The sequence below is a fragment of the Ixodes scapularis genome, unplaced genomic scaffold (assembly GCF_016920785.2).
Source record: "Ixodes scapularis isolate PalLabHiFi unplaced genomic scaffold, ASM1692078v2 PGA_scaffold8__174_contigs__length_109621045, whole genome shotgun sequence".
Lineage (NCBI taxonomy): Eukaryota > Metazoa > Arthropoda > Arachnida > Ixodida > Ixodidae > Ixodes > Ixodes scapularis.
In genome coordinates this window covers 9,487,002-9,501,158 of record NW_024609883.1, presented here as the reverse complement: position 1 = coordinate 9,501,158, position 14,157 = coordinate 9,487,002, and the positions used below count along the sequence as shown (strand labels likewise).

The 14,157-nt window shown below is 46.1% G+C and overlaps 1 protein-coding gene across 1 annotated transcript in view; it reads right to left on the bottom strand.

Annotated features, from left to right (window-relative positions):
* Positions 1 to 5,867: 5,867 nt before the first annotated feature.
* Positions 5,868 to 14,157, bottom strand: part of LOC8041294 (proteoglycan 4) — a 34,234-nt gene continuing 25,944 nt past the window's right edge. Inside the window, exons 8-9 of the mRNA XM_029993909.3 lie at positions 9,294 to 9,395; positions 5,868 to 7,562 (exon numbers count right to left, since the gene is read on the bottom strand). Coding sequence (XP_029849769.2) covers positions 7,507 to 7,562; positions 9,294 to 9,395 — 158 coding nt within the window. The 3' untranslated portion in view covers positions 5,868 to 7,506. The remainder of the gene's footprint in view (positions 7,563 to 9,293; positions 9,396 to 14,157) is intronic.

The following is a 14,157-nucleotide window of genomic DNA, read 5'->3' as shown; positions in this document are numbered from 1 at the left end:
CGGCCAAGTTCAATCGCACACTTCTTTTTTAAAAGTATGGTGATCCGTTAAAGATATCGCTGTGTGAGCGACGTTTTTGGTTTTTGCAGCGTCCTGCCTTGTTTTGTAAGCTCGAAATTTCAGTTTAGTATCCCTTTAAGGGGATACTAAACTGAAATTATGCCAAATTATCTGTCTACAAATGAAACCAGCTCACAAACTTGTGAACTCATCAAACCCATGAACTCGCCCAACTCATAAAATCCCAAACTTATGAAACCATAAACTCATGAAGTCGCAAACCCACCAAACTCGTGAAACTGTTCGGGCTCAAACTCACACCCTCACTTACCTGCCAGGTGCCATTTTAAAGCTGTCTGGCTTCCAGCTGCTGCTATAATCTCCACACAATAGACGACTTTCTGGCCCAGGTATTTGGTCATATTTGTACATAGTCTCAGCCGGTATGGGTTCTTCAGTTAGTGGCCAAACTTTTCCAAAAGTGTAGCAGCAGAAATAGAAATATGTTAGGCAAAGCATTCAGGAAATTAGTACTTTGCGATGGTTTGAACTTGAAAAACTGGTAATATGTAGGCATTTCCGAGTGAAAATAAATTTTTAATTCTGGTTGACATAAGCTTTTCTTATGGAAGGAGTCTTCAGTTCACCTTGAATAAAAGCCCACAAATGGCCACTGAGCACAGCCTCATGCAAGAGAGTGAAATTAACAAGACTATTAATAATAGATATTAATAGTCCACCTGCACTCCCATTCTTGAAGTTTTTCTGAAAAAAAAATGTTTTGAAAATTGCTGGGCATATTGGTTGCACGTGAAATGTGCAGTTAGCGCTCTTGGTCAGTCAGTGACAGGCTTAACACGTGGCATGTACACCCGATCGCAATTCCTGGAATGGAGATGCCGGCGCTAAACCGAGTCCTCAAAACGTGCGACAGAGTGCCAAACTATCTGCCAGACGCAAAGCGGATGCCCCGCAGGGCTTTACCGCCAAATGACACCTTAACTAGACAGCAATGTCGCGACATGCTCGAAAGACACTCGCTTAATAATCTATGTGTTCTGGGTTTGATTCCTGCCTGGTGCAAATGCTTTTTTACTGCAATGATCTCTTCCGCCCAAGTCAGTGTCAAGCCTCACGGCCATGCTTTTAACCAGGCCTCACTTTTGGGCTTCATGAAAGGCCAAGCACCTAGCCAAAGAATGTTTCACATGAAAATGTTTTGCAAGTTCTGCTTTGAAACATTTTAAAGCAACATGATTTTACCTTAACACCCTCGGCACCAAGAGAAATCCTCATTGGGCAGCACATCTCAACAAGACACAGTTAAGGGCCTTAATAAAATATCTATACTGCTATAACTTAACATCACTTTTGCAGCTTGCATAAATGCTGATCCAAGAGAACATCGAAAGATAGATACAGCACTAACATTTATGGACATTGGGATCAGTATAAATAGGCAATAATAGATCCAGCTTCTTGGATGAAAATGGAAAGTAGGTTTCATTATTACAGTAAAACCTTGTTATAACAAAATTGGATATAACAAACTAATGGATATAACAAAGCAATCATAATTCCCCTTGCTTGCTAATAGTGGGAGGAAATGGACATTGGCTATAACAAACTAATGGTTATAACGAAATAATTACGATTGCTCCTTCAACTTTGTTAAAACGAGGTTTTACTGTAATCGGTTGCAGACCCCCGTCCATGAGCAACCTTTTCATGGTAATTAAGTCTCTTCACACACAATGTTTGTGCTCAATCACTTGGAAACATTTGTTTCCATACGAGATGCTCTAGGCAAATATGATTGCATATATTTCGAATTATTGATATGCCATGTTTGAGTCGCAAAGACTACCGAGTCTAAGTTTATACTTTCATCATATTTACTCAAATATAGGTCCACCTTATATTTCTGTACTATTATTTAAAGGGATACTACAACGAAATTTCGGCGCTCATTTTTTGGTCTATATATGTTCAAAAGAGCAGTATCACATGGAACATACCAATATCTTGTTAAAAAAGTCGCGAAAAGGAATTTTAAAACGAATTAAACGATTAGCAAAGAGCACCTGGTGGATGTCGCTAACGCCTCGTTTGTAATGCTCGTCTAGGAACCTCGACAGCTAGTGACGGAGGTTGTCTCGTCTTCGGCCACGACGAGAGAAGGGGAGAAGGAGGAACTCCCCTCTTCCCGAGAATCCCTTTTGTGTGTCGCAGAAGTCGCTATTGTCCCCCTACAAGATTATAGAAGATTAACCCGTCACTCAAAATTCGTATAAAAGCAGCCGCTTCGGTGGCTGGAACGACTAGGCCATCCTCTCGACGTCAGCCTCGCCGTAGCTTTGCTCGTCTTGAGACGACCTACGTCACGATTGCGTTGGATGTCACGTGCTCTAAGCTGGGCCTTCTTCGAGCGGTTGCCAGAGTGGGCCGTTTATAACGAAATATACAGCCACCAGGATCAAAATACAAACGGGCGATTGTCATTTACGGATATTGTGGATCATATTTAACCTATTTTTGAACACGACGGGAATATTTTAAATTTCGTTGAAGTATACCTTTAAAAACGGGTGTTAACCCTCAAAATTTCCTAACCCCTTGAGGAAACATGCTCTGCCGCGATGCACTGGTGCAAAGCAGTGAAGCTCTACATTGGCAACGCATTGCAAGCGCCATGACGTGGAGGTGCGAAGGCCAAGATGATAATTTTTTTCTTATCAGGAGTAGGAGGTTTTCTGCAAGTAATTTAGTGCACAAGGGTCGACCTATCTTTGAGTAAATATGATACTTAAAGGGGCCATGAAACGAATTTCGGGTTGGGATGAATGATTTTAAATTGGGACTTTACTAATCGCATATCGTTTAGTTGGCCAAAAAAAAAAAGGCTAGAAGGTCAAAAGCCAGCTTTTCGGTACGAACATTTGAAAATCTAGCGGGCTATTTTGTACCTTCTTTCCTTCGAAAGCTCTCCGCCTTTTCACTATGACACATCCGCGGTTCCAAAAGCGCGTCACCGGCGCCAAACTGACGTCAGCAGAGCCCAGCTCACGCATTGGACACGAGAACTGCGTCACTCGGATGTATGCGCTCGTCAACAATCAATCCGTCGACGAATATTCGGATTCGCGTTTGTGGCCAATGAGTGCCCTGACGGAACTTATCGTCACTGGGGAATGACAAGTTCTATGGTGTGCATAAAAAGCACGGTGGAAGCTAGGAGTCATCGCACCGGTGCCGAAGGAATGTCACGACCACGTGATTTTACAATTTGCATTTGAGTTGAGGATTAAAGCTAAGGACAAAGTAGGAAAATCGTTTCATGACCCCTTTAAGATACACAACTTCGTTCAGCAGAACATTGAGCCCATTTTAGTCGTGCGAACAGTAAATTTCAAGTTCGAAGCAAATTTAATAGTGAACGGTGGTTTTGGCCGAATATTTTCTAATTGAATTGTTTTTCCAAGCCTTTCGCTATTGTTGCCCCATACTTGAATGAAAACTAATTTAAACTCGTGAAGGCTGTTCCCAGGCTTCCACTTGTCCAGTTAAAAGCTAATTTTGATCCTATATTTATGAACAGTGACCTCAGAAAGTCTGATGCCTTGGGAAGGCAAGGAAATGACGAATTTGGCAAACTTTAGCCTATAGAGATGCTCAGCTGTACCCGACTGAGTGGATTTACATTCTTGCACTAAACAAAAATTCTTCAATTTGAAAAAAAAAAAAAAAAAAAGACCCACGAGTAATGAACACCAGGTTGTCAGGGTATCTCTGCCTAACATAATGCCGCATGCATGATTGAGAAAGAATGCTTCTTCATGCTTTTAGAAGATTCGAGTTTACTCTTACCCCGAGTGTAAAAGTAGGCCACGTGACCTTGCAGAGTCACTCTCGCTCTATGCTCCATCTCACTAAAACAGTACAGCTAAAGCTACAGGGGAGAGAGCGTATGCCCACCTGTTCAACAGAAAGGAAAGGAAGAAAGGCAGAGAAGGGCTGGGATTCCCCCATTCCTCCTTTCGAATATTTGGTCAAATATTCCAAAGGTTGAATATTCGAGACACCGAGTGTAGTGGAAAAGGAGCAGAGTACGGCCTTGCCGACTTGTTCTCCCTCGCAGTCTCGTGTTGAAGACGCCAGCGACGTCACCGCCGCTGCGGCGCCCACTTCGGCTTTTCTGCGTTGCTCATTCTTTCTTTTGTGTCTGGCCCAAGTTTGCCGATTAGACCTTTATTTTCAGTTTTACGCTGGTCAACCCTTCTCCGTTTACGATATACTCTTGCATAAGTCGTAGCTTAATTTTTAACATTTTACTGCAATGCAGATATAAACATTCACAAAGTTTCAGCTTCTTTTGAATTATACCAGGCTTGCACGTGCGCGATCCCGACTTGAAAGTGTGCTTCTCTCCCAAGCACACAATTGCTATATTCATACTTTTCCAAATAATCGCGGCGAGTTACCCTGTTGAGTGCGCTTCTCAGCAAGCACCGGTGCACTGCGGAGAAGCAACCCTCGCTAAAGTAAGCTCTGTGGGTGGTGCTTTCTTGCAGTGCATCTCTAAGCGAATATCGAATAGTGTATTATTTGAAACTACTATTTGAAATTTAGAATATCTGCGCAACACTAGCCCCTTTGGTTGGATAATAAAAAACCTCGTCAAAACGTTTTTCATGTTGCTAAATATGGTATTAAGTGAGCTGGTTCCCTTTGTGGTTACCAGCCCATCTAGGTGATAAAGGAACCCAGCAGTCATTTTCAAGCCGCTTCCAAATTTGTGCAGAAGCGCATCTCGAAACATACTGACATGCAAGGAGGAGACATCTTGTTGGATACAAAAAGTTTAGTCGCATAATTTTTTGGTGAACATCCAAACAGCCAAAAATAGAAAAGAAGTGACTGCAGCAAAGGAAATGACTGCATGCCAGAGGCAGAGAATCTACTGGGTCCTCAACCTATCACCGACTACAGACAGTTAGCTGTAGGTTAGTGTGGTGGGCCCTTAAAGGCTACTTTATGTCAAGCAGATCCTTTAGGAAAAAGAAAAGGAACAAAGCTGGTTGAATTGATTGAGAACTCTCGCAAATGACTCTACAAGCGACATAATTTGTTTGTGTTCTTTTATTGCTTGTAATATGTGTGCACTAATAAGGCCTCGAGCTGTTTGTGAGCACATTGAGCAGAATAAATAAATAAATATATAAATAAATAATCATTTGAAAGGCGTCCAAGGCTTCCGAGGCTTCCGAGGTAATAATGCTGCCGAATTCAGTAGCCAGCCATCTACCAGATAGATGGTCAAAGCTAGATAAACCAGACAGATAGCCAAAGGCTTTGCAGCATTTTTGAGATCAAATCCACCCACCATCTACGAGAAACAATCTCATAATATTGTCGGAATTGCTTCGAGTACAGAGATCGCGAGTGCTCCGGGGCTAGCCCACAGAAGGTGCCAGCGAGTTCCCCCGTAAGCAATTGCGATGCAGCCCGTCTCACTTTGATGCAAATGCGAGAGTTCTCCTTTACGCTTCCGGAGCGCAGCCTCTGGACGCCACCATCTCGCTGCTGGTCTGTACAGTCTAATAGCGAGGCAAGCCCACAGTTGCCAGACTGCTGCCCCAACAAGGAGTCTCCCAGCCACAGTGGCCAGACCAGCCTCCGAAGCGAGGCAGCTTGCAAACGTGTGCACACCTTGTAAACAACTTTTTACAGCTTGAGCATTGCCAACCGGATAACAGAAGAGCACAACTGCGAGCAATTGGTCTTCCTCGGCGTCACAACCACGAGTGGCGTTGCTCGCTCACTCGTGTATTACGACTACAAACTTGAAAATACGACGTAGCACGGGCTGTCGTTTCGCACGCTTTTTATTAGGAAAAAAAATAGGTGGTACGAGTCCAAACAAAGACCCGGCCACTGAACAAATCGTCACCGCACCACATTTCCATCTTGCGTATGTACAGCGCATCAAATAAAGACGCCTTCCCCACAACGGCCAACGGGGGACAACCGGTTGCATCATGGAGTGTAACACCGTGCACCCCCCACCCCCCTGCGATAACCGCCGGACAAAAAAGAGAGCGAGGAACTCCGGCGTCTCACACTTGCCCCAGCCCCCAAAATCCGCCTGTACTTTCGATACGTGGCCGCCGACGTCTGCTCCGTGCAAATGAAGGACGACGGCGAACGCAAAGACCACGGTGGGTTTTTGCGCGGGCGTCGAGGAATTGCGGGAATCGCATCGCGGGGAGAGGAGGGGGGAAAGGGGGCACCGAGGAATAAAAATGACCATCGGGGTGACAATGTCGGGCTTCACCGCCGACAAAAACTCGAACGGTGAAGTGCATACACAACTTGAGCATCTTGATAAAGAGCAGCGGCGCTCGGGGTCTCGTCGTGGCAGCCATCTTGAAAAGCTGATTCGCGATCGCTTTTTTAAATTCAAAGATGTGGGAACAAATAAGAAAGCGACTACGTTAACACGTTAGCAGTTTGCCCGGGGTACTGCAGTTACGAGCTCGAACTTCGTTTCACCAAACCGAAACACTTGGAAGTTCGAACAGCTCCTCCACACTGAAGCGTTATACCTCCTGCTCAAAAATGGGCCCTTTTCTTTACGAAATATCAACGTTAAGCTAGCGCTAAAAAGAACTGGCACACGAGAGTGCTGCCAGGCAGAATTTGATGCCAATGCGCGGCTTTTTTTTCACGATGGCCACCCTGAGACGGCCCCCATTAAAAACAAAAAGCGCAGGAAAGGAAAAAAAGCATTCCCCCTTTAAAAACAATGCCCCGGGCCTTGCGGCCGCTCATTTTTTCGTTTCGAGTAGTAAAAGTATGGGTCAATGCAGACAGGCTATGTGCACCTTCCCGCGGACCGAGAAAAAACTTAAAAACTATATCGATTAAAAAAAAAAGAAGGAATCGGCGGCAGCGCCCGAGGAGATGGGCGACCTTGACGAGGCGAGAACGACGAAGGCTCGAGATGCCCAAGGCCCCCGGTGCGCTGCCAAAAACGTGCCGCAAACGGCGGCCACTCCCCGCACCTGCGGCGCTTGGAACGAGCCTTCGACCAGTGCATTTGGCATCCCGTTCCGCCCGTACACTGAACATGGTCCCAAAGAGCCAGCAAACAAAGTCCCAGAAGCAGAGTCGCCATCGTCGCGGCGTCCCATCTTCCGGCCATCGACGCTTCCATCGAGCTGCAGCGGAGCAGGCGTCCGCCTGCCATGTCTGCCGCCGCCACAACACCGCCAAGATCGCGGCCGGCGACAACCTGACACTTGGTACGACGTCACCGAGTTAAAATCGAGGTGCCACTTTTCAGGGTGCGGTAAACACACCGGTCGAGGATGCATTCCAGGCACAGCGACCCAGTCCACACTGCGCAACGTCTTCGGGGCGACCTGGCGGGCGGGGCAGCTTCGACCCGTGTCGCTCCCGGTCCCGTGTCTCGGATCCGGGTCGAGACTTCTCGAGACGTGCGTCCTAGTCCTTGCGGGCCTTTTTCTTTTTCTTCTGGGGCTTGGCTTCTTGCCACGCATCTGCAAAGAGAGCGACAAAAGAAAGTGGACTTGCGTTCCTTCGACGTCGTGGACAATGATTCAACGTTTCCAAACTCCCGGCTTGAGAGTTTTTCAGTTCAGTGTCTGAAGAGTGCAAATATTACTTCGACCTTCAATCAATCATGCAAGCTCACGTTGGTTCGTCGCTGTTGCACCCATTGTGACTTGTCTTTTGCCACCAGTTCTGCACGAGGCACGTCCCCCTACTGGGGATCTTTGCTTCCTCGAGTTTCCTACCAAGGACCTCAGAGCGAGTCTCCGAAGGGGGGGTGCAAGATCCAAAAGTGGTGGATCAGGGGCGAAAGTTTCGATTGTGACCACTCTTACAGTTCGGTTTGCACGGAACCACTACCGACGATGCAATCTACGGCCAAATATGTTAATGCACCGCAGCTCGGCATCGCGCAGGACGAAAACTAGAATTCTAGTCCCAGGCAACGGGAATACAATTCTAGACGTATCTCCACTTCGATTCGACGTGCATGTGCGGACGTATAGTGCGATGCATTAAAGGTTCTACGTTAGCACTCTTACCGTACTGGCCAAATATTTTCATGAGAGAAGATGCAAAGTTGCCAGACATTGAGGCCGACTCACTTCTCGCCTTTATTGACGTGCGTATGATACATAAACACCAAGAACAAATATGCGTAGGCTTAGGACTTTCCACTAACATGTGGCTGCTACTCTAGAGGCACCAAGCCAACTAGATTGCCTCTATACAAAAATCTAGACAATATGCCACAAAATACACGAAGAGAGGTAGCAATCCTTTTTCCCTTTCGAACACACTCCTCACCTAGCGCTATGAACTGACATGATGTCGCGGCTTTTTCATAAAGGGCTTTACATTTCACTTTGCATCGAGTTCTTTACTTTCATACATACCGTATTTACTCGCACAATGAACGCACTCGCGTAATGAATGCACCCCCCAAGTGGGCTCTCAAAATTTCGACTTCTTTTTTCACTCGCGTAATAAACGCACCCCCAACTGGGACGTCAAAATGTTGACCCCCCCCCACGCGCGTGAAATGAACGCACTTTTCTAACCTTGTGCAGCGAGGTCGCGAATGCATGGGCAGCGTGGGCGAACAAAACGCCTTGCAAGAGGCGTTAAAAAAATTCGCAAAGATCCAAGGGAAGCAAAAAAAAAAAAAAAAAACAGAAAAGCTTTTTTTTTTTTTGCACAGCGTAGTCTGGACTTCGGTTTTGCGCGCCATTGCGCGCAAGGAGGTAAGAAAGAGAAGCGGAGAAGCCCTCTAAGCCAGGGATCGGCAAAACTGCCTTGCGGGCCGCATACGGCCCGCGGGGCAGTTTTATCCGGCCCCCGGCACGACCCCAGAAAAGGACCCCTTGCCCCCTTTGCAACTTACGTACAGCAACAAGAACCACTCGGAAGAACCACAAAAGGGGTTAGACAGGAGCATGGAGCGCTTCCAATCAGTATTGTCCCGCATCCCCATACTTGGGCAGAGAACACCTTTACTTCTTTTTTGCCTTTTTTTTTTGTCGGAGTCGGAAGGCCCCGAGGGTGCTCACCACCGAAAACTGTAGCTGCATCAGATTCTAGCTCAGTTGTGACCTTCTCTAGGCTTTTCTTACCGACTGCAAGGACGAGTCATACAAGCGCTCATTCTAGAGTAGACAAACGCACGGGCCTCGCTCGTGAATAGCGCAGCAATTATTCCAACAACCGTCGCAGCTTACCGCCGAGTTCGTCGAAGGCCACGTTAGAACCGGCACCCGGCGTGGAATCGTTGGACCCTTGCGGTGTGGGATCTGGGCTGCACGCCTCCGTCCTCTTGGGCTCTGCAAGTAGAACGGTTCTTCCCAATTAAATCCAAACATGTGTGACCAGTGCCAGTGCGACCAATGTGACCAGTGCCTATAAAGGCACTGGTTACGTTGGAAGAGCCTCGCCTACCAGCGAAACTTTATTTTTAACTCGTCGATCGATCGTGTTTTGGTTCTGTGGCGAGAAACTTCCGGCCCTCGCGGCTTTTTGCCGGGGTTTAAAGTTGAAAAGGTAGAATGGCGTTACGCGGCTGCTCGGCTATCTATTTCGATGCAAGATTCCACTTTAAAGTGAGAAAGTGCTTTCCTGATTTGGTCACAAATGGCGGTGCTATATAGGATCTCCTCTAGCATTACCCCCAGGAACAAGGTAAAGAAACAGTTCCACTTATCGGAAGACAACAAAACTAAGAGCGTCTACCAAATTACTTTTCTAAAATTCCTCAAAATTTCTCCAACCGTTAAAAAAAATAGGGAGGATGGGGTTGCAGCAGCCGTTAGGGTTGTTCACATTTAACCTGGTGAATCGGGTGCTGGATTACGCTGCACAGTACCGATGCCTCGGGCAAATGTTACTCGGCGCAAAGGCCATCCACGCCAACTTACACCACACCCTTCACCTTCGTATCGTGCCAATGCAACGCCCACTTTTCGTCGACTCGACCAATTATCCTACAACTTCCTCGACAATTTTTCGACTTTTCCAGATGCCTTAAAGGGCAACTCCGCTTAATTTAAAAAATTTTGAGATAGTGGCCGATTTTGCTTTTTGAAGCACTCAAAAACAATCCCCAATCCTTTGCTTCACGAAAAATAAAATATTCTTCGTGTAATTTTACTCTAGCCATGATCACAAACCGAAACCGAAACGGTGGCAAAGCCGGACAACATTGTATATTCGGCATCACTAAGCATGTACACCCACGTGATATACAAAGGGAAGAAGAAGCTTCCCTCTTATCAGGATCCTCCTTTGTGCCTCCTGGATTAGCACAGGCGTCGCTGTTCTCCTCCCAGAAGATTATAGAAGATTAACCTGTCACTCAAAATTCGTACAAAAGCAGCTTCCCTCTCCTCCTTTTACTTGGTGTTCAAAAGTATGCGATGTAACACAAGCCGCGCTCAACGAGGCGATCGGCTTATCAGTAGTATCAATAGTCGAGCGCCGGGCCGGCCGAGCGCGTCACTCACGTCTTTCACGGCGCTGGCGCCACCCGTGCTCTCCCCAAGAAAAAAAAACAAAATTGAAAAAAAAACAAAAAAGAAGCTGTACATGTTTGATGACGTCGCGGACGTGCCGGGAGAAGGAATTTGGAGGAAGCGGAAATGCAGCCGGGCAGTGTTGTCTGGCCCGCACCTCTCAACCAAAACCAGCGGATTCGTGCTTGTCAAACTTTGACAGCGATTTTAATGAACTTCTAGGCGGAATTCCGTCGTAATATTTGCCATGGGGGTTTTGTAGATGATAACAAAGAGAACTGTATAGTTTTGCACTACTGGAAAAGAAGCGGAGTTGCCCTTTAAAGAAACACTGACACCCCCCAAAAATTTTTTTACATTTTTTGCCAGACGCTTTATCATGGTGTCGGAGGACTACCCAATTAATATTTTGCAAAGAGTAGCGTATTTTTTTAATAAAGCCAAAAGACGCAACTGCTCGAAACCGAAGCCCGACGTAGATCGGAGAAGTGGAGAGAAGAGAGTGAGTGGTGGAAGTCACGTAACTACACCCGACCGTGCGTTTTTTTTTTTCTTTTTCTCCTCTCCATAGCAGACGACACGACATGCGGCGTACGGGAACTGTTCGCCGTGCGATTGTTTTGCAGTTACGTTTGTTCCGCTCGTTGTTCTGTACTCCAAGATGAGTTGTTTTGTACATTGAGGAGTTGGAGATGAGTAGTGAGTGCCCGTGGTGAATTTCCATGATCAGCTTTGAAAAGAATACACCCAAGATGTTGCGTGAAGGGCTGGCTCACATGTCCTGCGTCCCCAAAAAAAAAGGGACATTGTGCGACAGAGTTTCCGAAAGATCAACGGGATCGGGACCAATGACGTGTGAAGCGGACGTCTTTCCCACTGAGCTACTGGGGCTTCTCTTTACTGGTGGATCTCTTTCCTTAGTAATAATTTAGCCGATAAACTGTAAGTTGTAAAGTTTGCTGTCGATTTTCCTCTAGCAAAACCACTCCCGGGTCGAAGTCGGGAAGCACCACACATTGGCGACATTCGCACCTAGTAAAGAAATCGTACGCGTGCATATTCAACTCGAAGTAGACACGTCGTGCTTGACGTTTGCACGAGCGATGTCTTCAGCCACGAGAATGGAGCGACGGCTCGGCGACGTCTTCGTGCAAATCGGCTTGGTGGTCGGGCGTGTCGTACGGGATAATACCAATTCTTTTGATCAGGCCCAAATTTCTATTTTAAAAGTAGACAGAATTCGCCGGTACCGCGAACGACAGTTCTGAAATAGAGGTCCCACGCCCGTCGTCCGCTGACATCGCCGTCCCCGCGAGTCCCACGATACGCGAAGCAACGAACGCACAGAATGCTTCCGGTTGTCTGTGGAACTTTTTTTTTTTCAATCAACGTATTTGCAGCTTTTTAGAAGCCACAAAAAATGGGTTTCATATTTTTTTTCTATTTTTAATACTGAGTGTGTGCCTTCAGTGACCCACGACTTTGATTAAATTTGGTGGTCGCAATGATACCTTAGAAAACGGCCCGTGACCGCGGAAAAGAGAGTGAGCGAGACTCGAACCGGCCAGTTCTTGAACGGCGGTTTTCGGGCGGAAAGAAACCGAATTTCGAGCCGCAAATTCTGTTCTAAGTAGTTGAACTCTCATATGTCACATACAACTAAAAACCTCGGCGAGCATAAATACCCTGTCAGTGTCCCTTTAATATCCTCCTACAATTCAGCATCTTCCAGGTTGGCGGTCACTTGATGCCACTTCAACGACGGGAAGATGAGAGTATTCTTCGGTGAGTGGTGAGGGTACCGATGTCGCGCAAAGAAACATTTTAATAAACTACTTCCAACAAACTTACACGGACGAACACCTCACGTTCTTGTCCTCGATAGTGATTGAGAATTGTGTTGAAGGAACCTATTCCGGTAGTTGATCATTGCTAATGGTAATCACACAGCCTACTGCACTGGCATAGATGCTGTTGTGTACCGTGAGCGTACCTTATGAACAAGATGGCCTCTTTGCCCACTGACACAGACACCCACTGACACCTAAATCAATGGTCTGGATGCGTGCAGCTGCCACATACCAGGGTCGGGTGTGGTGTTGTGGAAGACCAATGTACCACGGTCCTACGCAACACAAACTGAACAAGGTGCGCTACGTCACCCAATTGTGCACTTACGAACTGCACCGCAAAACATCATGCCCAGCGTGGTAACAAAGGAGGAACCACCAACTTCATCCTCAAGCAACGGCACCCACGTTACGGGGAAAAAAAAAAAGGGTTTCAGAACCTCCCTCTCGTTACGCAGCATAGTTTGTAGAAGGGAGGGTGTCATGACCAGTGACTAAAACAGAAGACGACAAAGCAAATGGTCACAAGGACACGAGCAGTGGGCAGAGACGCCACAACAAAAAGGAATCCTTCATTCGTACAATCGTCTCTATTCGTTACGGTACGAGACACTTTCTCTTCTAAGAACTACTCTCCATAACAAGAGAAAAGCTTTAAAAGCCTTTCACATCCCCTAAAGAAAATAAGAAAAAGAAGTTTACTCAATTTTCTAATTATTTGAGAATTAAAACTGTGCAAAGGACAAGAGACCTGATAAAGTAAGATGCAGACGACACTGTGTGTGTCTCTTTTTGTCTGGTATCTCGTCCTTTCCACTGTTTTAATTCTCGAGTACATTGTAGCAACTCGCCCTAGCTTCAACTTTAGCCAAAGCACACTGAATTTCCTAATGGTGCCTGCCAACGCATGCATGAAGATGTCCACAAGACGCCCCACGTGGGTGAAGCAAAGAGAATAGTTTCAAAATTTCAGTTTAAACTGAAAAAAAAAAAAAAAAAAAAGAAGTCAATAACGGTATGTTGACATTTCTCAAAATTCAGTTTTAACCGAAAAAGGTCAGTATACTCGAGAAGTATGGCCTATCTTCTTTTTTGTAATGGCCATTTGTTTTGGAATGGTGGTTTGTGAAGAACATTGCTGTCAGTGACTCATCAGTGACCTCGCGACCGATTCTTCATCAAGTTGCCAGTTCGACTTTGGGATCATCCTTTGTTAAACTGTTAAAGGGTTAAACATTCAACATAGACTTCTCTACAAGAAGGGCGAAAGCTGCATTCTTTTTGTGATCAGGTTTTTGTGTGCCAAGTGCCCAGGTCTTCAAGGAAACAGTTTGGAATTCAGTTATCTTCATATAAACGTCAACAGTAAAAACGCGAGCTTCCCTCTCGTTTAGGAAAGCATAAATATGACTGATTTAATGTGCTTCCGTAGACACAAACTCAACTAACCAACTCTGACGGATTATCCCCACGAACCTCGCGATTTTGAAGCGTGTCCTTTCAAAGGAAAGGATAACAAGGATCGTACTGCTGTTTCCCTCTTCCCTGCGTGCATGCTTTTTTTTTTTCTCCATTTCTGCTCGACTGAGGTAGAAACCTCAGTCGAGCAGAAATGCCTTTTGTGTTTACCTGGCTACCGGAATCCAAATAAGCTTCAATTCAATGCAACGTTTCTCTCGTTTGCAAGTCAGATCACGGTAGAGCCGCGGTGTACCCTGGAGTGCACA